Source organism: Microtus oregoni, unplaced genomic scaffold (assembly GCF_018167655.1).
Source record: "Microtus oregoni isolate MIOR12 unplaced genomic scaffold, Mior012 000003F_ref0000135, whole genome shotgun sequence".
Classification (NCBI taxonomy): domain Eukaryota; kingdom Metazoa; phylum Chordata; class Mammalia; order Rodentia; family Cricetidae; genus Microtus; species Microtus oregoni.
The window spans coordinates 23,152,367-23,179,853 of record NW_024543062.1 but is presented as its reverse complement, the minus strand read 5'-3'; the positions used below and the strand labels follow the sequence as shown (position 1 = coordinate 23,179,853).

Sequence of the window (27,487 nt, the reverse complement as noted above, 5' to 3'; positions counted from 1 at the left end):
TTTTTGGTTTTCATAGCTGGTGGTGTTATCTATAGGCAGCTGAGAGGTGGAACCCAGAGACGCTGCTGAGACATCATACGATGCACAGCACAAGCCTCGATATGAAGAATTTCCCAGGTTCACACGCAGGTAGGTATTGAGGCTGAAAGGCAGGGCGTAAACAGGACTTGGGGGCCACCCAACTGGACTTCTGGCTTTGCAGATGGGTTATGGGATGTCTCGAGGTTCAACAGCCTCAGTGACAGCCCACCCACCCGTGCTATTCACACAGCATGGCCATTTACAGCCCTTTGGTGGCAGACACTGGGGCAAGTAGGGAAATTTTAAAATTTTTTAAAATTTTAAAAAAATTTAAAAATTAGGGAAATTTAAAACCTGGTAGCGACAGGTTCCACGAAGCTTCAAAGATGGAGTGTGTGTGCACGTGCATGCAGCCATGTGTGGAGATCAGAGGTCTTTATCGCTCTCCTTCTTACCTTTGGAGACCAAGTCTCTCATTGACCCTGGCTGTTGCTCACTGATTCTGCTAGCCTGCTGGCCAATGAGCCCCTGACATCCATCCACTGTCCCTAGCTCCTGACATCCATCCACTGTCCCTAGCTCCTGCTGGCTTTTAGATGAGGGTTGAGATCCCAACTCAGGTCCTCACCTTTTCTTGGTAGCTATTTTACTAACTGAGCCAGCCTCCAGCTTCAAGGTTTGTTTACTTGCTTGTGTTGTTGTTGTTGTTGGGTTTTTTTTTGTTTTGTTTTATTTTGTTTGAGACAAGGTCTCACTCAGTGCTCAGAATGACCTTGAACTTGATATTCTGCCTCAGCCTCCTGAGTGCTAGGATTACAGGCATGTACACTAAATACGGCTAAGGTTGACTGGATACTGAAAGAAAGCAGTTATCTAACACCTAGGGAAACTGAAGCGCAACTTAGCAGTTTTTAACACTGGGAGGTTACAGAGAACCTATTAAAGCTGATGGGGTCCATGGACAGTTGCCTCTTGTGAAAAGATGAACGTGTGTAACTATGTCCCGACCCTGACTCACACTGCACTCTGGAAGGCCTGGGCTCCAGACTACCGGAGAAAGGGCTGGTGTAGACAGGGCAGGACTGACCTGGCTGTCTGTGTCCTTGCCAACCACGGGAAGGACATCTCCTAAGGACAAACACTGTGGAAAAATTCTGTGTCAAACAGTTGGGATGGGGGATGTGAACCCCGACAGGGAAGTGGCCGGGACACAACAGGTCTTTCTTCATCTCTGACTCCTTCCTCCATCATCGAGCTGGGAGCCAAGGTTAATGACAACTCTGATTACTTTCTTTGAGCCCGTCTGTTTGGGGAAGCTGACCTCGAACCGAGCCACCCAGCTGCTGCCTCTTTGCAGGCAGGATACGTGCAAATGCCTTGGAGGAGATCCAGACAGAAGGAAGTGCAATGGGGACACAGAAGGACAGCCTCATGGACGGAGGCTCTGTCACGTAGAGGGAGTGGGGGTGCAAACAAATTTTCTAGGCAAACGACTTAGCACATCTGAAAGTCCAGTGACCATCAGTGTGTCTTTCCAGCTCAGTTGGAGCCCTTTCCCACTCAGAGGAAGCCCCCCCGGCAGCCTTGTTTCCGTGGAGATGTGGCATGGCTGTGTTTGCTAACACATGGGGTGAGAGATTTTTTTTTCCTGAGGCTATATGCCTGATCCCAAATTCCGTGGGACAACCCTGAGCCTCCCGTTAGGTCTGCCAATGTGCACAGCTCAGAGGGAAAGATGACGGTCAGTCACATCTTCCCCTGCACACACCAGCTATCCTTCTCTTAAGGAGATGGAACCTTCGACCATGGCCTCAGTCCCAGGCCATAAGGACGTTTGGTGACCTCCACCTTTGCACTCCTGAGACCTCGCTGTGAAGGGGCAGCTAGGGGTGGCTACTGAACAAGGAAGGACCCTCCAGTGTAGTGTAATCCCACTGCCAGCTGCACATAGTGAGCAACCCAGCTCCCCCACACGACAGGAACCATCCAGCAGAGCCACGCCTGAATTCTTAACCCCTTCAAGTCTGTGCCAGCTAACCATGGAGAACAAATCACCTGTGCCCAGAAAGGGAATGTGTGCGAAGGAGACAGCTGGACAGGATTCTCTCCTGGTCATCTCTCTCTCTCTCCTCATATCCTGAACAGGGCTGAGCTGGGGAGAGGGTGGAGGGCACGTGAGCACTGAGATGCTGGGATGGAGCTGCAGGAGGGCAGCTCGGGACTCTGCACAGCCTGGGGCTCTCCTGGGTTCTTACTTCCAGCAAAATTGTCCCACAGAAGAAGAGTCAAAGCCTCCTGGGAGGCCTGATACCTTTCCCACCAGAAATCAGAGCCTGACACTACCAACACTTCCAGCAGAGGAAGCAGATTAACAAGGCAGGAAGGAGTCTGCCGGAGAGGCCACCTGCTAAGCTTGAACTCCTCAGTAGAAGTTTGGGCTGGCAAGGCGGCTCTGCAGGTAAAGGGGCTTGCCGCCAAGACCTGATGACCCCCAAGAATTGCTTCTGACCTCCATGCATGTACCATGGCATGCATATGTGCATGAAAAGCAATAAGATGGAACATATATGTTTAGAAGTTTAGGTCCACAGACAGAGAGAGGGAGTCTGCGGGCAGGTCCGGGGAAGAAAACATATAGCGTTAAGGACATCATTCTGGGGCCAACCAGAAGGGGAGTAAACCTAGCATGTCTATGACCTTTTCTCTCCCAGCCTCAGTTTCCCCATCTGTACAGTAGAACTGCTATAATACCCACTCCACAGGGTAAAGAGGAGCAGTGACTGTGCTGGGTCAAGTGAAGTTTTAAACCACAGGACTCAGGGCTGAGGGCTCAGTGGGTAGAGAGCTTGCCTGCAAAGCACCAAGCCCTAGGTACCACGGCCAGCACTGTAGAAACTGGGTATGGTGGTGCCCGTTTGTCACCCCAGAACTCAGGAAGTAGAGGCAAGATGATCAGAAATTCAAGGTCATCCTCAGCTACATAGTGAGCTCAAGGCTAGCTTGGGCCACATGAGAACCTGTCTCAAATAAATAAAGCAAAATGCAAAACTTGGTACATTGTAGTGTCCCTTGTGGGGATTTTTGTCCATGTTGATTCAAAGTGACCTCATACTGTCCCAGATGGCCTCACTAGGGTAACGGAAAAGAAAACTCAGCAACAGGACTCAGATGGGGACAGGAGCCCCTGAAATCCTAACCCAGTTAAAAAGATTCCCCTTCCTCAGAGGCACAGTCAACCATGAAGGGTGATGTCCTCACCACACACAATCACTGCAGCAGCTGAGTGAGCAGGAAGGCACCTGAGAGTCAACTGGGGAAATGGAGGCAGAACCTTTGCTCACTGAGAGCCTTAGGTTTCCCAGTGGTTGCCCCGGAGAGCAGAACCCCACCTCAGCCTCACTCCCACCCGGCTTTCATTTGATTCTCTTCCGGGAGGTGTAGGAGGGACCGGAATGAAGGCATGGTGTGGAGCTTAGAAGACACAAATAGCATCGGGCTTGCCTCTGGCGACGTTGCCAGAGAGGGCTGAGGGCTGCAATGGAGGAGACACGAATTGCCGGGCTTCCGGGGCTGCCCTCCCCACTCCGGGAAGCCAGGGAGAAAAATACACCAGCTCAGCTGAGGTACACCCTGCCAGCCCAGATTTGGCCCAGGATCCCTGGAAGCCTCTCAAGTCTCCTTCCGGGGAAGCCAGGGGATGCTGGGACTCCAGGGCTTGCCAAACTGGAACATCCCAACACAGGTGCAGACCAAAAGCGTCAGCAAGAACCAAAACAAAACAAAAAGCCTCTTGCTGTGAAAACCAAATCTGCCCTTGGATAGCTACCGTTTACTGAGTGTGTACTTCACCATCGTCCTTGGCACATTTATTCACCAAGGAGTGTCATCGCCATTTTGCACATGAGGAAACTGAGGCACAGGAGCAAAGAGACTAGCACAAGATCACAATGGAATCAGGATTTGAACCTAGGTCTCCTTGATCTGGGGAGCTCTCAACAATGACGCTCTGCCTCACAGCATCAAGTCAATGTCAGGCTACAGAAGGAAGACAGGGACTCACTGACCCTGTGCTAGAAGCGGGAAGGAGTGCCCTTAAAGCCGAGGACAAGGAAGGCATCGATAAAAGTGTGGCTGGGTCAGGTTCTCTGCAAGGTGCGAAGAATTGTTGGCGCTCAGCTTCTCCTTATGCAATAGCCCAGGATGCCAGCCTGTGGAATGGCATCACACACATCTGCAGGGCTGGAAGATAGCGCAGCGGTAACGAGCCTGCTGTGAGCCCCAACAGCCATGTAAGTCAGGCATGGCGATAAGTGCCAGCATGTGGAGGTGAGGGAAAGGGGGGTCCCTGGACCATTGACCACCCAGTTTAGCTGAATGGATACACTGTAGGTAGGAGTCCTTTTCAATGAAAGGTAGAATATGCTGAAAAAGACACCAGGAATCTGCATGCGCGCGCATGCAAACACACAAAAGCAGGACGCATTGGGACAGTAAGGGATTTCCTGAGGGCAAGTGGCAAGGTAGCTTCTCAGCTGCTTCCCAGTTCCCACAGAGACTGGAGTGTAAGGGACTGTTCTGTGGGTCCCTCTGGAGCCATGCCTAGAGTCTCCCCTTTCCTTAGTCACCCCGACCCTGATGAGCCCTGACATTTTCCCAGCCACTCAGCTCCCAGCTGCCCTTCAGCAAGCACTCTGTTCTCTTCTGTGTCTGCTTCCTGCAAGCCCCGCCTCCCTCCCCATCCACAAGTCATTAGCCCTGCTCGCTGAGACCCGCTTTGCCCTCTTTCCTCCCATCCATTACATACAGTCACAACTGGGGCACACCCATCACTCACTCTATCCTCTTTAGAATCCGGTGGTGTCATCATGCCCTTCCTCCCATCAGCAGATGGGGCTCAGGGAGATAAATCCGTGTGTTCCAGTTCCACCATGGACTCCGGGTTCTCCAAGCCCAGAGTGCGTGTGTCCACACTGGGTCCACCTCAGCTGCCTCCTCCACACAATGCCTGCCTGCCATATACTACCGGTTACACTGCCATATATTGCCAGTGTGGCTCTATAGCTCGCTCTGAAGTGTGTTCTTGTATGTTCTCTTTAACATGTTTATGGGATGCACAGCGGTGCTTTACTACATACATATGAGCTGTCATGATCGGGTGGGTGTCCTTGGTGTGTCCATCACTGGGAATACTCAGCACTGCTCTGCCAGCTGTCTTGAAATTCTCAGGTCACTGTCACCCATGGTCACTGGGCTGCACTGTAGGGTACCAGATACTTCTCCTGCCCCCTGCCCCATCTCTGAGCCTTTGCCTATAATGTCAAATGCAGTGTCTTCTGTTTGCCATCTCCACTAACTCCACCCTCGGGGGAGGCATTCAACGCTTCCAGAACTCTCTATGAAGCTCTCATCAGCTAAGACAGCCAGTGTTCACACCCACAGCACAGCCTCCCCATCAACCTCCCTCTACCCTGTCTCCAGACTTCGCTGCTTCCATGCACACTGACCCCGGACCTTTCTGTCCTCTCTCCCTCCTCCTCATCTTCTGGATTAGATTGCCATCTCATGCAACAAGGATTCTGACTCACAAGTGGTCAAGCGCTCCCAACCCAGTGTCATCATGCAGCCTGTAGGAAGGTGAAGGCAGCCTCACCCAATGCGCTCCTGTTCCATTGCCTCCATCTTCTCTGCCCGAGCAATCACCCTGTTGATGATCTCCTTCTCCTCGTCTGTCAGCTCTTCCTGGTTCCTCTGCCTGTCTGTCTTTGCTCCAGGATGGACGGACCATCCTGCCTGTAGCCTGTGAGGTCAAGGGAAAGATGTGAGGTAGGCTGGGGAAAGACTGAGGGGAAGGCATGAGATGGGTCAGGACAGAGACCCAGGAATCTGTAAAATCAGGGCTGAAGCTTCTGCAGGAAGCCTCACTGGCCTAGGGACCCTGGGCAGAATGGTGCCTCTGAGCCTCAGCTTGCCTGTCTGAACAATACAACATGCATCATTCCTTCATCCCACTCTGATGCATCTATTTTAGGAAGTGTTCCAGATCACATGCATGAAGAAAAGTTAGAAAGCAAGACATTTTCAGAAAGAGCCTAAACCAGAACACCCCCCCCCACACACACACACACACAGAACATACAGTGCAGAGAACAGAGTCAGGCCAGGTGGACCCCATGGATAGCCTGACCCAAAGATGTTTTGTTTGGATACATGTTTGTTTATTTATTTATAACATGATCTCATGGAGCCCAAACTGTCCTGGAGCTTCCTCTATAGCTGAGGATGACTTTGAACCCCCGTCCTCCTCCCTCTACCTTCCAAGCCTGGGGTTGCTGCTATGTGCTGTCATACCTGGTGGGGGGAACAGTCCTCTTTAAACTTAAACAAGTTGAATAAGATTGTAAACATATCTTTATAAGGACGAATAACCAAGTTTTCAACCATTAAAGGCTCTGTGCATTCTCACCTGCCCCAACCCTTTTGAGACTGGTTTTATGTAGCCAAGGTTGGCCTTGAACTAGCTATATATCAACTTTGAACTTCCAATTCTCCTGCCTCCATCTCCCAAGCTCTGGGATTATGGTATGCACTACTACCTGTAATTTGTGTGGCACTGGGGCTCAAACCCAGGGCTTTATCCATGCCGGACAAGCACTATTTCAGCTGAGCTATGCACCCAGCCTCTTTCTACCTCTTTTAAAAATCAAACACAGAGATAACTGACCATGTCCAAGCCAACGGCTTCGGTCCTCACAGCACCCTGCCCTGGTTCCCCTTTCCTGGTGTGCAGGAGGACCTGCTAGGAGCACTTCATTGTGTTCATGGAGAGCACTGCCTGTCCTCTCAAGTCTGTGCTCCACAATACAGAGCTGAGATACCCCACTCCCCTGATGGAAACACAGGTGTGGCCCAGAGCAGGTGCCTCAAGAGGACCCTAGAACAGCGTCTCACTAACAGGGAAGCCCAGAGCCAGGCAGCAGTAACAGTCACCCACATTGTGAACATGCCAGATGTTGCCCAGTTCAGCTCTTTAAGATGCTTGATGTTAATGTCTGTGGATTTTACCTCCATAATAAAAGCCCATTGCTCTTTCCCACTTTGGCAAGTCCCTTCAATCTGTTTTCCCTACCCCACTGCTGACCTCCCCCATCCTCCACTCTGCAACCACCGAGTCCCAGCCACACTGGCATCTTTGCTCAACTTAATCACCCAAATCTGGTTTCTGCCTCAGGACATTTGCCTTGGCCCACCCCTCCCTGTCATACCAGGAGCCCTTCCCTCCTCCAACAGCACACCAAGTTCAAATTCTCTCCCACATCCCTCTCCAGCTGAAGTCATCCTTAAAGGATGCTCTTGGTAGTTGTTAATTCCCACCCCCACCCCCCACTGAGCTTCAGGGACCTAATCACTATTGTGCCCTGGCACTCAGATCAATATCTGAGAACAGGGCACACAGTCACCTTGACTAGAACCCAGGCTCTTGTGAACAGAGGGCTGTTAAAGTCTTCCATTAGTGGTCCACAGGAAGGTGGAAGCAAGGTATACCCCTCTCCCTCAGTCTAGGCACAAAAGGGCGCTGTCCCTCATGGTGAAAGACTCCTAGGATCCTTGGAACACTGGGAGTTCAGAGTCCATGTTCACCTAGCCCCCTTTCAGGCTCTGGGGTGTGTCCTGGTATTGGTCAAATTCCTTAGGAATTTTTGCAAAAGTTGGACTTGTCTCCCACCTCTGGAGGAAGGACTCCTAAATTAAGAAAACTTCAGGCCCCTTTAGACTATGCCAAAACCTCCTAGGTGAGCTGGGGGAGTGAGGGAAGAGAAGCCAGCCTGAGGTCTCCTCCCCCTACTTGAGAGGGACACAATGGCGCCTGACCTTTCCCACAGAGCCCTGTCAGGTCCCAGGCCTGTGGTTCACTGTGGGGATGATGGTCTCCTCCTGCTGGCCCATTCTTCCTTCTCTCAATTACACCTCTCTTCCTTGCTTGCTCCTCAGGTCCTGATTTTAGTTGCTTTCTTATTGAAGAGAAGCAGCTTAAGGGCTCATCTTAACTCGCAGTGTGCAGGTACGGCCCCTCACGCCAGGAAAGGCAGGTGGCAGGAGTGTGAGGCAGCCAGTCACGTGACGTCGCAGTCAGGAAGCACAGAGAGATGAACCTGGTGTTCAGCTCGCGGTTCCTTTTGTACTCAGTGCAGGACCCCCGCCTGTAGGATGGAACTGACCACATTTGGGGTAGGTCTTCCCAGCTCAGTTGACCTAATCCCAGCGGGTTTTCAGAATGATTCTAGTCCATTTGACCATCAATATGAACCACCATGGTCCCCCTCCACTTCATTCCTGCCTTTATATAGCAATTCCATTCTGACCTCAGGGAACATTCCAGACCTCCTGCCCCAGCACAGACCCCTAAGAACACGTTTTATGCTTCAGTGTTGTCCCAGGCACTGTAGCCAGCACCTCCCTCCCACCCACCATCTTACAACGTGCTGGACTCTGTGCACACCAGAAGCTTAAGTTGCTGCACAAGTGTGACTTCAGAAATGCAAATGGACAGAGTGGATATGTCCCCAAGGTCCCTCATAGGAAGACTGCCTCCCTCTGTAGACGGTAGAGAGCAGAAGGGTGATGGAAGCTGCCGCTCCCTCTGGATCCTCCTCCTGTCTGCAATCTAGAATGTGCAGTTGGCCCAGCTCAGCTGGTGTTTGAAAATGTCCTCATGGGTCTCAGTGGGAGCCTGCATGCTTCCTGTCGATTACATGCTTTCATTCCCAAAGCAAACAGAGGGAAATGAGATGGGTTTTCAACCAAGATCTTTTACTCTCTGGGAACAGAAGGAGCCCCCTGGGTTGTGAAGCCTTGTGGACATGGGGGCCTTGGGACAAGACAGTGAGGTCTTTGAATATAGGATACTAAGGTAGTTTGAATGTAATTGGACCCCAAAATCTCATAGGAAGTGGCACTATTAGGAAGTTTGGCCTTGTTGGAGTAGGTGTGGTCTAGGTGGAGGGAGACTAACACTATTGAGCTGGGCTTTGGGGTCTCATATATGCTCAAGATACCACCCGATGTCTCTGTCTACTTCCTGTTGCCCACATATTAACTTGTAGCAGCTTCTTCTCCAGCAGCACGTCTGCCCGCACCTGCACACCACCATGCTCCCCACCACGATGATAATGGAGTAAACCACTGAAACTGTAAGCCAGCACCTCAGTTAATACTCTCCTTTCTAAGAGTTGCCATGGTCATGGTATCTCTTCATGATAGCAGACACCCTAACTAAGACAGAAGCCACTTGAGTGTCATTAAGATGGGGTCTAACACCAAGATCTTGGTGTTGGGTTTTTGTTTGGCTGTTGTTGACCTTTCTGACAGAGTCTCAGGCATCCCAGCTGGTCTTGAACCTTTTATGTAGCTGAGGATGACCTTGAACTCTTGATCCTCCTACCTCTACCTCCTGAGTGCTGAGATTACAGTATAGTCCATCATGCCCACTGCTGGAGCTCAAACCTAGGGCCTTATGATGTAAGACAAGCACTGTACCAAGGATCCTGCTAAAAGCCAGTGCTGGAGCCAGGGCTCTGTTAGCCACAGGACAAGTTACACCAAGGATTGTGTGCCTGGAGGGCCCACCCCATATCTGCCGGCTCAATCCTCTGAGAAAACAGGTTCCCAGGTAACCCAGCCTGAGATTAAGTGGCAATAACTTGAGGATATGGTGTTTCTTTCTGTGAGTTTATTTACAAGTTAGATAGCTAGGGTATCTGGGGATCACTGAGTAAGGTGCTTTAAGATGGTTTGTCACACAGCCAACACTAACCAATACATGACAGCCAAGAGAGAGAAGGGAAAACCCGCCACTCACCTCCACTCACTTTACAGGGTAGCATCATTTTAAATCGCAGCTGTATAAAGTTCACAGCTGTATAATATGCTCATTCACGGAAGATCTTTACCCAGCTATATTCCCATCGCTCGGCAATATTTAGCTTTTGAATAAAATATTATTCAAGGAAAATTCCACTGCTAATGGAAGCAGAAAGATCGCCACTATTGACGGTTCATTTCCTGGATGCCTAACCCTTGGGGGGAAGGAACTGATGTAGGCTAGAGACAGCATGGCCAGGAACTCACAGAAACAGCCCCTGCTGCGTCTGCCCCTGCACCTAAAGAAAGTGGAAGGTCACTGCCACCAAAGCCTGCATCAGAAGACCCCAGACAACAGGAGATGAGTGACCCTCCTGGAAGTCCCTGAAACACACAGAGGACACCTCACCCCCTTCCCACCACCCACCTGCATTTGCTTCACACACGCAATCGTCACTTCACTGCCAGTTGGCTCTGTCACTACATGCCTGCTCCCCAGAGGAATGGCATGATGGTATACAGTAGGCACTTGGTCATTTTGTTTTCTTGAGACGCGGTTTCTCTGTGTATCCCTGGCTGTCCTGGAACTCACTCTGTAGACCAGGCTGGCCTTGAACTCACGGAGATTCACCTACCTCTGCTGATTAAAGGCATGTCACCATCCCTGGCAATACTTTTTAATAAAGGAAGGAAAAATGGAAGGAATCGGATGAGAGAGGGAAAGAGAAGACGAAAGGAGGAAGAGTAGAAAGGAGGGAAGGGAAGCAAACTCTCTCTCAGCCTTCAGCACTTGGAAGCCTGTATGAGCTTTGAGACCCTGTGGACATGGCCCTGCTATGTCCTATTTATAGTTTTGTTTTTGTTTTTAATTGTTTTAGAGGCTGGGAAGCGACTCGGCAGTGAAGATCACTGGCTTCTCTTGCAGAGGACTGAGGTTCAGTTTCCAGCAACCACGTGGCGACTCGACTCACAACCACCCATAACTCTAGTTTCAGGGGACCCAGTGCCCTCCTCTGACCTCCACGTTTCTACATACACATGGTGCACAGACAGGCAATAAATAAATAAATACAAAGTTAGCATACAAAGTAGTGGGCTTTACTATGGAGTTTTCACGCACACATGTGATTATACTCAATCTCTTTACCCTCTTTCCCTGCCCCCCTCCTCACCCCTCCTCCCTCCTGCTACCCTCTCCTCCCAAATAGCCCTCCCTTCTGCTATCATGTCATGTGTCCTCCATCACCCTTCCTTCCTCCCCTGCCCATCCCAGAATATTCTTCCTCCCTCTCATGGTTCCCTTTCCACCTCATGACACACATGCACACACACTTCAGTCCACATACAGCATCTGTCCCTTTAAGACATCATTAATCTGACAGCAACTCAGTCCCAGTCCCTGACACATCTGAATAACACAGCCATCCATGGTTTTATAAAAAGCAAAGTTTGCCTGACCATGGTCCCATAGGCCAACCACAGAGATCACTAAGAGCCCAAATTCTCCCATAGGGCATATGGGGAAAGTAAGACTCAGAGCAGAGGGTCACACGGGTAGGTGTTATCAGGGTCCACCCATTCCCTGGAGGACTGAGGGTAACATTATTTGGATCAAACCCAACATTCAAGCCTGTTTTCTTCCCACCACAACTGCCAATGGGAAGACAAGGTGGTGATTCACACCTCCATTTGATTGCTGGTGCCTTACTGTTTACATGTGAAGGCTCCTCTACCCACTGATATGGAAGGGCAAATTGTCAAACCCATTTTACAGACAGGATAGTCTGGGGACCCAGAAATGGTGGAGACCTTGATACATAAGGCCAGAGTGATGATGAGTCTTAGCATTCCATCATTCTAGGATGACAATGACATCCTATAGTGTCTGAATGTATTTGTCACTGAGATGGAACTGCCTGGCAGCCCCTTTTTGTTGGGTCCGACGTCCAATTTGTCATGCACAGTTAGTACATGAATCTAATTCAAAACACAAATGCGGTGAGCAAAACCAGACACTGGGAGCTGATGACACAGCTCACGGCAGTCCAGTCAGGGTGACCTCCAGAAAGAGACAGCCGGGAGGCATGGCCTAGACAGCCTGCCAGCACTGCCCCAGTCGCTAAAACTTTGATTCAGAACAGCACCAACCAGTGTTATGGTCCTAGAAAAACTTTGCAGGAGCAGACACAGACAGGACTGTTGCCCAAAGTCCCAAACACTAAAACACTACCCAGAATCTCGACTGGGAGCTCACCTCAGGAACACATTCCATCTTTCTACCAAGACAGAATTTCCTTTTGAAATTTTTTATTTCCTTCCTGGAAATATACACAGTGTGTGTGGGGGGGGGGGTATGGGTGTATGGGTGTGTGTTTGTGGGGGTGTGGGGAGTGTGCATGTGTGGATGTGGGTGGGTAGGTGTTTGGGGAGCAGGTGGGGTGTGTGTTTGTGTGGAGGGTGTGGGTGTGCATGTGTGTGGGTATGGATGTGCATGTATGTGTGTGTAGGTGTATGTGTGTATGGTGTGTGTGTGTGCGTGTGTGTGGGTGTGTGTGTGTGGGTGGGTGTGTAAACTTGGCTCATTCCTTTCTTTACCAGCTCATCACACTGATCAGAGAAAGCATCAAAATTCAACTCATAGAAAAATGAAAATGGAGTGGAATACTTACTGTTCCTTGTCACTGCAGGCATGCCAAGCAAGAGAGAAAGAGAAAACAAGAGAGGTTAACTGGGAATTCTCAGGACCACAAGGTGGCAGTTAAGAGTGTGTACTTGCTCTCAAAGGGGACCTGAGTTCAGTTCCCAGCATCTCTGTCATCCAGCTCCAGAAGTTTTGCCCTCTTCTGGCCTCTGTGGGTACTGCACTCACACATGCACATACATTCAGAGACACAAGCATATATACATAATTAAAATAAAATAAATCTTTAAAAAAATTCATTACCATGCCCACATTGTTCAGATGTAATATCACAGTTTTTGTTTTTGTGGTGTGTGTGGTGTGTGTGGTGTGTGTGGTGTGTGTGGTGTGTGTGTGTGCGCACACATGCACATCTTTCATTTGTTTGCTTTGAGGCCTTAACTTCACAGCAATCTTCCTCCATCAGCTTCCCAAATGCTGGCATTACAGAGCTGTTCCTCTGTCCATTGGATTTATTTAGTGTCACATCTAAACCATGGCTGCCTCTGGTTAGAGCTAGAAAATCCTGCCTGTAAGTAGAGGCCCATTAAGTCAATTAATAAACCACAGTGATAAGCCCTCCTTTCCTCTCCTCTTGATTCCCTTTGCTGAGATAGAGGGCTGTGTGGCCCAGGCTGGCCTTGACTACATAGAATACAGCCAAGGATGCCGTGAGCCCCTGATCTTCCTGCCTCTACCTACTCAAAGCTGGGATCACAGTGTCCATACACCATGTTTATACAGCCCTGAGGATTGAACCAGGGCCTGATAGACAAGCACTGCCTACTGAGCCATCCCTGGCCCCCGTTTATATGTCTGAATAACATTTACATGTGACATGAAGGAGTTCATTCAGTGAAAGTCTGATTTTCCCCATCGTGGGCTGTGCTGTTTCAGACAGTGGGAGATCCTGTTCAGGATACATGTGGAGTGCAAGCCCTGCTACTTCAGGAAGGAGATGAGATTTTCCCACCACAGGCAGGTACTTCAGTTTCCACTTCGCATCCCTGGCACTGCCTGCTGGCAGCATCTCTCTGAACATCCTCACTCTGCTCCCACATGGACAGGAAAGATGCATACATTCTTTTCCACCCTGCAATGGTGCCTGCAGAGATGATTCCCAGTTTCCAGGAGGCTGAGCTAGAAGGTTTCTGAAAATTATAAAAGCAGGCAGTCTCTTTGGTTAGACAGCAGCTGATGAAGATTCTAGTCTTCATCGCCCAGAGGAAAATGTGAACATCATGTTCCTCCCATGTCAAGCTGCGGTACCAGGCTTGACAGCGTGCGTGATAGCTGCAGTTCGGCCATCATTTAATGTCTGAAGGGAGTCGAGCAGCAAGCAAGGCAGCGTGTGTGTTCAGAGTGCCAAAATGCATCATGGGAGCACAGGAGTGGTTAATGAAGCTGCATCTAGACCGTTAGAATAATTCTAATTTAATTGCCAGGCAAATTGTTTGGCTTCCTATCAACGAAAGTAAATTCTGATGGATAGGATTTTAATTAACTCATGTTTCTTAAATATTGTACCTTGTCCACCCTCTGGGCAACTGTTTACCTCGCAGAGACACACTTTTTCATGGGTAGAATATTATCTACAAAGTAAGTTTGTCCAAGATGACACTGAAGAAAATGCTTGAGGTGTCCTGCTGAGAGGAGCACCCACTTTTCTGTGGTGTCTTCCAGAGGGTACAAATCAGGGAACAGGGGAAGTCTGTAGGTAGACCCAGGGAACAGATGAAGGACTTTAAATTTTTTATTATTATTTCAATTTTAGATGTCGAGGTGTGTTGTCTGCACTTATGTCTGTGTACCACACACGTGTCTGGTGCACAAGGCAGCCAGATGAGACACCAGACCCCGTGGAACTAGAGTTAAAGATGATCGTGAGTCATCATTTGGGTGCTGGGATTCAAACCCAGGTCCCAGATGGAGAAGTTTTGTTTTGGAACATATGGGTGGGTCAAAAAAAAAAAACTCTTCCCCAGCTTTTAACTAGGCCCTAGACAAATTAATTAAGGCAAATTTTTAGGTAAGATCTCATGTAGCCTAGCTGGCTCCAAACTCTGTAGGTAGCTGAAGATGAATTGAATTTATAATCCTCCTGCCTCCACCTCCCAAGTTATGGGATTATAGGTAATGCAAAGTATTTCTCAAAGCCTTATGCATGGTGGGCTGTGAGCCATATCCCCCAAGCCATACTTTCAATTGCTGCTCAAGGATTGTTAGATAGGAAGGGATTTTTCTTCAACTCTTTAATTCAAAACAGACAAAACAGGTTTCAACAAAACATAAAATGGTTTCCCACCTGAAGAGTTTGTTATGAAAAAGAAACCCTAAGTCACAGACAGTGGGAAATTATAAAATTCTGTAACAAAGGAACTTAACTTGAATAACAAATTTAATGACAAGAAAATAATGGACCTGCTCTTAAAAACACACAAAGATGGGGCTGGAGAGACAGCCCCACAATTAGGAGCACAGGATGCTCAAGAACAGGGGACCAGGTTTCAGTTCCCAGAATCCAAATGGCGACTCATAACCATCTATAACTCCATTTCCAGGGGGCTCTTATGCCCTTTTCTGGAATCCATGAGTATGCACATGTGTGTATGCACCCACCACACACTTACACAGACACATGCAGGTCAGTCAGCACTAGAGAATGAGACCTTGTCTAACAACAAGAATAATGATAACAATTAATTTATATTGATGATAATGATGTCACTGAGGGGACAATGTAAATGAAGACTGTACTCTGGTTTCCTGATTGCCCCAATCCAAATAATCACACAAACTATATTAATTACAACACTGCTTGCCGGTGGCTCAGGCATATTTTTAGCTAGCTCTTACATCTTAAATTAACCTGTTTCCATTATTTTATATTTTGCCACAAGGCTCATGGTTTGTTACCTTTTGCTTTTTGGGTAGCTACATGGCATCTCTCAGACTCTGCCTTCTTTCACCCTGGATTCAGTTTAGTTTTCCTGCATAGCTCTATTCTGCTCTGCCATAGACCAAAGAAGCTTCTTTATTAACTAATGGTAATAAAACATATACAGCATACTAAAAGGAATCCCACATCAGGCAGCATATTTGGACAGACAAGGACTTTAGGTGATGGTGTGAGCAGATGCTTAGCAATGTTCTCAGTCATCATGACTGACTAGAATGACATCACAACATTCAGAGCGGGAATATGACAAGACATCCCTCTATATAGTGCTCATAGTACTCAGGAGTAATAAATCAATAGCAGGGAGTATCGACCTGTGATTAGGTTATTTAAATGTAATTAATTTCAAGTACTCATCACCTTGTGTGCAATAAAGTGTGATTGTAAATTTATATCAATTAATTTTCAGTTATGGCCATGGTCAGTAGGTATCTTGCAAAGATTCTGACATTTTCATGTTGATTGTGAAGAAGACCTGTGGGTGACTGGTATACCACTGAGTCAAAAGTGGTCATTCATGAGTGACATTACCACGTGGTCAAAGACATGAAAGGCACAATCAAAGCTCATCAAAGAGTGCTATGGGAATTTATTCAGCCAATAGCCTTTGAAATACCAGCCCATCAGGGCATGGTCTGAGGTACTGTAACACAGATAAGAAGCATGCTTTCCCTCTTTCTTCTTGGTTGGTGGTCAAAGTTTGGTTCACAACCCCACGCCCACAGAGCAGGGAATGCAGTGACTTTCTATTGTGAATGATCCCCAATAAACATTTGTTATCTTTTATTGTGGGCTCTTGTAGACCTCCTTTAATTACACAACATTATGGCGCCCAATGTGGGGCTCAAACCGATAACCCTGGGATTAAGAGTCCCATGCGCTACTGACTGAGTTAGCTGGGCTGACTAGCTAGAAAGAGCATAAATGTCCAGTCTTCTTGCCATTGTTCTTCCCTCAGTGAAAAATGTATACCAAAGCTCTGGGAATATCACAATTCCAGTCTTTCCAGCATGTGTAAAATCAATGTGAACAGTCATGCAGGCTGTCATGCAGGATTTTCTGAAGCACTGAGTCTTTGTCATAAATGCCCCAAGCAGCTTCTAGTGCTGAGTCAAGTAAACAAGTCTCTGGAAGTCCAGTTCCAAAGAGCATGCGGTGTCCAAATATGTAGCCCACTCCAAGAACCAGTTTACATTCATAACACATCTATAACATCAGCACTTAAGGCACTGAGGTAGGAGAAGTGTGAGTCCAAAGCCAACCTGGGCTACATAGTGAGTTCCTGTCTTAAAACAAAATAAAAACAAAAGAAACACAACTAATAAACAAAAACTGATCAAAGAGTAGGAAACTTAGAGAACTAGAAAAAGACTAAAAATAATGAAAAGAAATGACCATAAATAAAATAACATAAAATTCTTAAAATATAATAGAGTGGCTTAATGAAAATGCAGTGTGCCCTAAGATACCTCAGGCTGTCCTCTCTAAAATACCTCAGGCTGTCCTCTCTAAAATACCTCAGGTTATCCTCTCTAAAATACCTCAGGCTATCCTCTCTAAAATACCTCAGGCTGTCCTCTCTAAAATACCTCAGGCTGTCCTCTCTAAAATACCTCAGGTTATCCTCTCTAAAATACCTCAGGCTGTCCTCTCTAAAATACCTTCAGGCTGTCCTCTCTGGGAGGCTCAGACAGAGCAAGGCCTATTTACATTGTTTCATTTAATTATCTCTTTTTGCTAGATTCTCCCTCTACATACAAACTGTTTCTTTTCATTATCTCTTTTTGATACAATCTAGAGTAGGTATCCCCACAGTGTTTCTTTTAGCTGCCTGTTTTTACAGGAGCCTGTACTGTACTGGTTACAGATGTAACATTTCTTTTGAAAACTGTTTCTTTCACTGGCCCACTTTCCCTACAGTGGGAAACCACACCCAGTGCTGGAAATCTGGCAAATTACTCAGTGCTAGTGAAATTATAGTAATTGAAAGAAACTCTCCAGCCACTAATTTACTAACCCAGTATAACCCAGAACAACACTCTGTAAACGTTTGTCTTGTACCCACAGGTAAGTGCAGTCTTCACCCTTCATCAAAGTTTCATCTTGTAACAGACATAAAGCACTACAGAAAACCTTTCCACATTCTTTGGGCCAGCAATAGTCATCACTAAACAGCCCCATCCTCCACCCCCATGACACATATTCTTGTGATTAAAATAATCATGTTCCCAACTAGGAACTTCAACCTTATGATGTCTTAAAATTCTGTCCAACAGAGCCACCACACTGAGGCATAGAGGACAGAGAGGCCATCTCTAACCCATGCCCATGGGGCTGGGTGAGTAACACAGATACCCAAAGTAGGCTTCCTATTAGATACACAATAGGAAATAGTGGGGGTATGGAAAATTGAGAAGCTTCTACCATAAAACCCACCATGGGGCTGGGAAGCTAGGGAGCTAGATCTGCACTGAGAGACCCTGCTCCAATCAATAGAGCTGGGAATGATAGAGGGAGATTTCCAGTGTCAACTTTGTTCCTCACAAGCAGGCATATACATGTGTGCCCATATACATACATATATATACACGTACATGTATATATATATATAGCACACTCATACACACATGCACATACAACACACACACACACACACACACACACCTAGCCCAGGGAAGGAAACTCACACCTCTTTTCCTTCTTTCTGATATAGACACTAAGGAATGCCCAGCTCAAATGAGCTACTTTCAGGGTCACCACAGACTTACTTTGACTGAAGCGGGCCATCACCAGGATGCATCCATCGGTTCACCACAGTATCAGTCATGGCGGAAGACTGGCACACCTGGAAAACCCAAGATGGTTATCTAATCATCTGGCCATTCTTAGCTCATGAGTCCCTACTCTATGCCACACATGTGGGGACACAGAAAAGGGAGGGAGCTTGACCCAGTTGTTCCATTGTCCAGGAGCAGAACCTTGTACCCCTAAGGGGAAGTGACCCCTGGGAGACACAGCTACCTAGTGACGAGAGATGGGACAGCATGTTTTCCGTTTATTATTAACACAGGTCTCCACTGTAGTGCTGTTGGGGACACAGTTGTGGACTTTTAAGGAGGTGTTGATGTCACTGAGAACTTGTCCTTGAAGGAGAATGAGGGACCTTGGTTCTGTATTCTCTCTGTGTCTTGGCTGTGGTGTGAGTGGTTTGCACATACATTGCCAGCCATGACAAAGGGCACAGATATGGGGTCACACAGTCTTTGATTTGAGCCTCCAGACTCATGAAATCAACCTTTCTCCATCTCACACACAGCCTATGGTTGGCTTCTTGTCATAGTGGCTTACGCCTTTCTATATCTGCCCTGCCCAGGATCAGTTTACCCTTTACACATCAGTCTGGGAGAACCCAAAAAACTTATCACAGTTTGTTAAACATCTCCACAGTCAGACACAGGGAGCCCACTGGCCCAATGATCCCACCTCTAAGCGTCTCCTGGGAGGAGTGAAAACTCCCTTCACTATAGGAACCTGACATCCATAACAGCGGAGTGGAGGTGACCCCAAGTCACCACACCATGGGCAAGCGTTTGAAATCAGGAAAGAATGACCAGATATGCTTGCTTATTGTGGGGGGCCCTTGAGGGCAGTGCCTGAAAGAAGGAAGCCAGAAAACAGTCTCTGCTCAAATGCCTCCTCTTCTAAGAAGACACCTTTCCTGGCCATTCTAAGCCCCTCCCAGGCCCGTTCTTCCTCATCCTACAGCTAGGCATGGCATGTGATTTGTCTTCTTGCTAGCTGTATTTGTCTCTCCACCTAGTCCGTGGGTTCCAGACTCAGGGCTGCATTTGTTCAACTGCAGCTCCTCAGTGAACAAGGGACCAGTGCATGGATCTGGGAGCCAAGCAGCTGTACGGACTGTGCATGGAAGAGGATCCCACACCCTCACACGAACCTCTGCAGGTAACTCATACCACTAAGCTCAAATCCCTGTGCTCACTTCCTGGGATTCTTCGTAAGTTCTGCATGAGAGATGCAGAAATGTTTATTTTGCAATCAGCCCTACATGCGATATATAGTTAGTGCTCAATAAGTGGCCATATAGATTATAAAGGTTGGTGAGTACATAGATACATGAAATATTAGAGCCAGTCTGCTGTCATAGTGTTGTGGATCCCAGGGCCATCCCGCATCTTGGACTGCCACAAAAGCTACTGTCCAAATCCCAGAAAGACCCATTATAGAATCCCTCCCCTTCGCACCTTGTCCCTACTTCTCCCTGTCAGCATCCCAGAATCTTCTTGGTCTTCTGCTGCTTAAAGATAAATGGGAAAAAAAAAACCACAGCTCACTTAAGAGCCCTAGCAGTGTCTGAAGTGACCTGGTGGGGCTGAACTGGGCTGGCAGGGGCCTCATGTAGTGCTTTGGAGAGCTGCAGGGGTCTGTGTCACCTGTGAATGTGGGGGGTGGATTCAAAACTCTAGCCAGCCTCTGTGTCCCACAGCCCTGCACTAAATCATGGGAGACCTGAACCCAACATCTTAGATGGCATCTGGACACTTCTGATTCCATCTCTACCCTCTTCTGCCTCTGGCTCATCGCTGCCCATTCGGGCTCATGCAGACCTGTTCAGATTACTGGAGAGTGAAGATGAGGCCAACCAGGGATGCAAAGCACAGAGGGAACTCGCATGAACAAATAATATCCCAGTCAGACATATACTATGCTTGGCCCACATGTATTTTAAGTAAAATTACGCCAAAAGTAAGGCAGTATTAAGACTGGGAGCTTCTCCAAAAAAAACTGAAATAAAAACAAAACAAAACAAATAAAACATAAACAAACAAATGCAACTCATGGAGGGCTGGGGACGGCTCAGCCAGTAACATGCTTGCCTCAAAAGCACAAGGGTCTGTGTTTGACCCACAGGACCCAGGTAGCAAAGCTGGGCTTGGTGGCAAGAGCCTGAAACTCAGCTCTGAAAAGGCAGAGCCAGGGGGACTCAAAGCCACTGGCCAGACAGATGATCTAGTTTATTTGGAAAGTTCTGGATCCCAGCGAGAGACCTTGTCTCTAAAAACAAGATGGATGGCTCCCAAGGTTGTCCTCTGGCCTATACACATCTCCCTCTCCCTTTCCCTACCTCTCTCCTTCTCCCCTCCTCCTCCCCTTTCTACTCCGAGAACACCCACTATCGCTAAGTATCTACCACTGGTCTAGGCCTAGAGATACAGCATTAAAACACAAACTAGAGATAGAAGTGAGGGTCCGCACAGAGCTTGACCTCAGGTGGGGAAGACAGAAAACACAAGCCAAGTGTGAAGCGTGCCAGCTACTGATACATGGAAGAAGGCAGGTGGGAGGAAATGAGGCTGTCAGGAAGGTGTTGCTGAGCCACGATGTTTGACCTGGAGCAGGGGACTGATCTATGTGGACAATTGGGGCAGAGCATCTCAGACAGATGAAAGGTGAACTTCAAAGGCTCTGGAGTGGGCAAACACGTGGGAAGCTAGAGAAACAGCAGGGAAGCTGGAGCGGAGTGAGCGAAGTGTGGGTATCCGAGAAGCAGTGTCTACCCACAGATGATTGGCTATGAAGCTTCCCATGACCAATGGAGTGGCAGCATGTCTATTCAATCAGGAGTTCGAAGATGCAAATGCTCTAGAGATGGCTTCTTGCTGTATATGAGGAGCCCAGGCTAGCCCACTGGAAGAGTTACTCCCCGAGTCAAGTGAGCCAAATCTGGCCTAGACCAGAGGATCTGGCTTGATGGCATCCCTAGAGACCTGAGGCACAGACAGACTGATAGAAGTTGCTGGCCTAGACAGACAGACTGATAGAAGTTGCTGGCCTAGACAGACAGACTGATAGAAGTTGCTGGCCTAGACAGACAGACTGATAGAAGTTGCTGGCCTAGACAGACAGACTGATAGAAGTTGCTGGCCTAGGCTCAACTCCCACATGCAACCCTCGATCCTTCTCTGAGTGACTCTGGCAAGCTAACCCACTCCAGGGCGCTCACCTCCCAGGCACTGAGTGACTGTCCTTGAAGGGCTTGTCTGCCGACTTGCCCTTCCAGGCTCCAACCAGGCAGCACTCTGTCAGTGTTCCTGGTGCACCTGGGAGAGGTGCAACAGACACCTGGGATGCACCATGTGTGTGTGTGCATGTGTGTGTATGTATGTGTGTGTGCATGTGCATGTGTGTGTGTGCACACGCATGTGTGTGACTGTGCGTGTGTGTGCATGTGTGTGTGCGTGTGTGTCTTGTGTGTGTGCATGTGTGTGTGCGCGCGCATGTGTGTGTGTCTGTGCATTGTGTGTGTGCGTGTGTGTGTCAGTGAGTACGCACACGTGTGTGTACCTATGCATGTGTGTGCGTGTGTGTGTGTGTGTGTGTGTGTGTGTGTGTATGTAGGTCAGCTGGCATTTCTCGGGAGCTGTCCACTGGTTCTCAGTTCAGCTAGGCTGGCTGGCTAGCAAACCCCAGAGATCTGCCTGCCACCCTCTCTCCATTGTTGGGGTTAAGGCAAGCACCACCATGCCTATCATTCTACGTGGGTTCTGGGGATTGAACTCAGGTCCTCATGCTTGTGTGGCAAACACTTTACCAACTGAGCCATCTTTCCAGTCCATATACATCTCCAATTTAGTATTGAGGGGAGGATAAAAGCACCCCAACTTTCCTTCCAGATGGTTCTTTCTCAGTATTCACCATTGAGGCTCAGGTGTGGTTCACCTAGTTCTGTCCTTATGATGGGCCTATGACCCACTTCTGGTCAGTCAGTGGTTGGTCTGCTGTGACTGGCTTACAGATGAGCATATGACCTGATCTGGACCAATGAAAGCTTTGACGGAATTCTATAGATGATTTTCTTTCTGCCTCCAGTGCTGAGCTGGTAGGGACAGAATCCACCTCGCAGGGAAAGCCTACTACAGGGGGATGGAGAAACGCTGCTGCCTCACGGTACACAGGTGGTGGGGGTGCTGGATCCCACCATGCCTAAACCCATATTTGTTATTTTGGTTATAATAAGCCAATGAAGTCAAATTTGAATTGAAGTTTTGCCACTGTAACATTCCTGCATTTGTATCCTTGGGGTCCCATGTCAGCTTGGAACAAGCAGGGATTCCAAAGGCAATCAGAGCTGGTGGGACCTGAAAAATTAACACCAGTCCCCACTGGAACCACAGTAGGTCCTCTGACTGGCCACTAGGCTCTGCCATCGGATGCATCCTCCCCAGAGGGACCCTGCACTGGCAATTAAAACTCAGCGACAATAAAGAACACTAATTAAAAGCAAAACTAAGTACTTAATAAGACAAATGAAGTAACGTTATTAAAACTGGGGATGAACAAGCTGGCATTAATTAAAACTAAAGACAAATGTCTTCCCCCTTTAAAAACCGTGTGTGTGTGTGTGTGTGTGTGTGTGTGTGTGTGTGTGCACTCCTAGAAAAAGTTTAAATTGTGCTGACACACTAGATGATGGGGGCAGACATGCTAGGACCAATGAGTGAGGCCTGAGGGTGGTGGGAGGTCTCCCCAAAAAGGAAGAGCAGGGTGTGGGAGGGGAGGGACTGAGTGAACGAAGACCCAGAGCCACAAGGGATGGGGATGTTGGGCAATTGGAGGTTTGGTGAATATGGATCCTGGATGGGAAGAATGCAGTACTGAAGGCTGGTCTGCCTTTTCTGAGTAACCTTGGGCACAGTCCTTTCATCGTATGCCCCTATTTCCTCACATAAAGGCTAGGAACAAAAGTAGGACCCATCTCAACATGGAACCACGAGAGTTAAATGAGATAATACACGTGAGATCAAGACCAGGCATCCAATAGTCCCTGGTGGAATGGAAGCATCATCAATTTATTACTGCCAAAGTCGGCTGTGTTTTCCTAAAGAGATGGGGGTTCTACTTTGGCTTAAGAATGACATGTCCCCGGCTTCCTGAGCTCTGGAGGAGGACACAGAGATGATGGTAACCAAGGGAGGATGGTCAGCAACATCCACACAGTAGCAATGACAGTGTTGTAATACTGAGGGATTGTCACTGTGGCTGGTGGCTGGGTGTCCCTAGCCCTCCCCTGTGTGGTAGGAGCTCTTTACTCCCCTGAGGAAAGCTGCCAGTGGCCACAGGAAATGCCAGGACCCACAGACTCCCCAGGAAGAACCCCAGATGCAGTGGCATACACTAGATTTCCCTGTCCTCTGTGTGGACGGTCATAGGCCTACGAAAGCAGGCCTCCCTGTATCTGGTCCCAACAGATCAGGAATTCAGAGCAGATGTCCCCTCCAAACCCACATTATGTTCTGACTATGAAATGGCCCTCACAGGCTTACATCGGAACATTCGTTCCCCAATTGGCAGTGCTGTTTGTGGAGACTGTGTCAACTATCAGAGGTGGTGCCTGACTGGAGGAAGGAGATCTCCAGGACAGGTCTTTGACTCTCTGCTTCCTGGACCACCAGGATGTGAACAGTCTCCCTCACACTCTCCTGCTGCCAGAACTGTGCTTCTGTCATGATGGACAGAAACTGTGAGTCAAGATAAACCTTCCCTCTCATGCAGTGTTCAAGCAAGGGTCCCTAACACACCTGGCACACCCTGGAACCCCTAATAATGATAAACACAACACCGTGTTCATTAGCCTAGTGCCTGATGTGCATCCTGCCTGGACTTACCTCAGGCTGGAGACCACACTGACACGTCACAGGCAATGCCACATTTCACTACTACAAAGGTCCTAGAAAGTGGAACTGTTCGCCTCTTTATGTGTGTGTGTGCGCATATGCATGTGGTGTGTATGTGTGTGTGCATGTGTGCAGATGCCAGCATATGATCCTGACTGTTGTGTCTCATGAGCACCATCCATCTTATTCTTTTTGCTGTGTGTGTATATGGTGTGTGCATTTGCACTCGTGTGTTTGCGTGTGTGCGCACATATGTGTGCATGGGGGGGGGTACTTGTGCCTGCGGAGGCCCAAAGCTGACACTAGATGCCTTGCCTTCATCACCCACCACTCTAATCATTCAGGCGGGGTCTCTTATTGAACTCAGAGCTTGCTGATGCTGGAGAATCTCATCCCAGCTTGCCCTGAGGATGTCCTAACTGCCTCTCAATTGCTGGATTATGGGCAGCCACAGATCTGCCCACTCTTACGTGTGTCCAGCGACCCGATATCTGATCCACACAGTTGTGTGACAAGTACCTTATTTACTGACTTCTCTCTGGTCCCACCTTATTTCCTTAAGACAGTATTTCTCCCTGGCCTTCAGCTCAGTAGTAGGAAAGATGCCCGACACAAGGAACTGCTTGGCTCCACCTCCCAGTGTTAAGTAGCAGCATGTGCCACCATGTCCTGCTTTTAAAACATCCATCTAGTGGATTGGGAAACTGAAGCCCAGACAGGTGGAGTCACTTATCCCAAGATACACAGCCATCACCCCACACAAATAGCTTGTGTATTTGAATTGAGGCCACGTGCCCACATACTGGCTCACGGAAAGCAGGGCAGAGGATCCCAGGAAGAAACCAAGAGAGCCTCTATTCTGTCCCTTCCTGGGTCATGGAGTCCCTCCAACCTCCAGTCTACACATCTGAACATAGCAGCTGCCTGTGTTCAGATGCCCTCTCTTTCAGCTGCCCTGACAGTGCAGTCCATGTCCAGGTTACTCAGGCAGGCAGGATTTACTCTCCCTCCTGAGGCACAGTTCAGGCTTGATTACCACACTTACGCATGCGCTCACAAACATCTACCCAAACAGGAAAACATGATTAGAGGGGACTGCACATCAGAATCAGACACTTAGCTTAATGACGCCTGTCCTGCTACGAAAGGACTGGGCAGGCACTGGCTCACCTAAGCCCTAATCATAGTGCATTATGGGAGAACACAAGTCCCCTGACCTTCTTTGCCTTGGGATAGGATGCTGAATGGAGAGAGGCATCCACTGCCTTACACTCCCTAGCAGTCCTGGTCCCCTCCTGGAAGGAGCATTTTGGTCAGCATTGGGTCTCCTCTATCTATAAGCCCCTTCACCCTGAAGCACTATTTTCTATTGAGAAAACAATAAAAAAAATATTGGATTCAGTTATTAACTTGATGCTCTTAGGAAGAAGAAAGAGCCGCATAGGCAGCATGATAGATGAACCTATGACTGTGCAGCTTGCCAGGCACGCTCTAGTCTGCCCACCAGGATGTCACCATCCGCCCTGCCAGGGCGCAAAGGCTTCTGTAGTGACCGCATCCACTGCACTCTTTTTTTTTTTTTTTTTTGGTTTTTTCGAGACAGGGTTTCTCTGTGGCTTTGGAGCCTGTCCTGGAACTAGCTCTGTAGACCAGGCTGGTCTCGAACTCACAGAGATCCACCTGCCTCTGCCTCCCGAGTGCTGGGATCAAAGGCGTGCGCCACCATCGCCCGGCTTCCACTGCACTCTTGAGTTCTGGTTTCTGGTTGGGCTCCAACAGAAGACACCAGCAGAGGCTGGGAGGAGGGAGAGCAGGAGGAGGGAGAGGCTGGGGTGTCCCTGAGTCTCCCTGTTGGACATCATAGTTTGGCAGTAGGGAGGAAGGATAGAGACAGCCAGAGTATATGACATAGATTATATAGTACATAGAGTATATAGTACACAGAGTATATGACAACCACCATGGTACAGGCCATGAATCTGCACAGGATAGTAGGGTTGACTGTCCAGATGAAGGACCCCAGTGAATGAGCCTTCTACATCTGCTGGTTCTCCTCATAGCAACCCCAGCCTTACTGGTAACTCACTAGGCAATGAGAAGTTGGTGAGTGCGGCCATCAGAAGCTCACCCACACTCACCCACTGTGGCCATCAGAAGCTCACCCACGCTCACCCACTGTGGCCATCAGAAGCTCACCCATGCTCACCCACTGGGACTTGCCCCCTACATCATGTTAGAAATCCAGTCTTCCCTACTCCCACCCAAGGGACCACATGGAGAACTAATGCCCCAGCCAAGAAGTTAAGCAACCCCAGACACAGGAGACTATCTTGTGCTACACAGCTATGAATCTTCAGTGTAGAATATCATTAAAGTGACCAGCCAAGACCAGAAGACACACCAACCAACTGGTTACAGCTGGATCCTAGAGTCTCCAGACAGTATGAGTGGTCCTCAGGCACAGTCAGTGTGTTAGTTGGCTTCTTAAGACTGAATCTTGTTGCTTAAAGAAGAAGGACTTTATTTTTCCTTATAGTCTGAGGGGATACAGTCTACCATGGTGGAGAAGGCATGGTGGTGGGAGCAGAGGCAGTTGGTCACATCGTGCCTGTGGTCAGGAAGAGGAAAGTGGGCAGGAAGTGGGGATAGGCTATAAACCTTCAATGTTGGTTTCCTATGACTTACTTCTGCCAGCAAGGCTCTGCCTCCCGAAGGTTCCATAAGCCTCTTAAATAACATCACCAACAGAAGACCAAGTGCTCAAATGCATGAGGCTATGTGGAACATTTCACATTCAAATCACAGAAGCTACACACTTTCATGGCAGTTGTTACATGGCATAACTGACTGCTACAAGCAGTACACCATGCTTTCTGTCTGCCCATGCACTCCTCTTAGCCCTGCTTCCCTATTCTCATCCCTAGGAGTTGACCTGTATGTGTGACTCACATGACCCTGTGCTCACTGGCTCTTGTTGGGCTCAGTCAATGGAAACCATGGTGGAAAGGGTGGATAGACTGCCAGGGAGCTTGGGCTCCCTTCCTCCATAGCTCAAGTCCAATGGCCTCTCTTGCAGCAGGTGCTGGTCATGGAATGTCTGTCCTATTCTTGGCTAGGGACTAAGAGTGCCCTGTCATTGCCAGCCCTGGGTGTGTCACACCTCTTGTTGGTTTTCCTTAACCCCATTTACAGCTTAGTTCCTTTGCAAAACTCACCTCAAATTATACAATGGAACAATCTGTTTTCTGCTGGAACCCTGCCTTAATAGTGTATGAT

At 48.4% G+C, this 27,487-nt stretch overlaps 1 protein-coding gene across 5 annotated transcripts in view; it reads right to left on the bottom strand.

Annotated features, from left to right (window-relative positions):
- Rph3a (rabphilin 3A) overlaps positions 1–27,487 on the bottom strand; it is a 77,084-nt gene that overhangs the window by 31,367 nt on the left and 18,230 nt on the right. For all 5 annotated transcript variants that reach the window (XM_041648781.1, XM_041648782.1, XM_041648780.1 and 2 more), the window contains exons 3-5: positions 18,287–18,363; positions 12,549–12,560; positions 5,672–5,818 (exon numbers count right to left, since the gene is read on the bottom strand). In XM_041648781.1, the coding sequence (XP_041504715.1) occupies positions 5,672–5,818; positions 12,549–12,560; positions 18,287–18,345 (218 nt within the window). In that variant the 5' untranslated portion in view covers positions 18,346–18,363. The remainder of the gene's footprint in view (positions 1–5,671; positions 5,819–12,548; positions 12,561–18,286; positions 18,364–27,487) is intronic.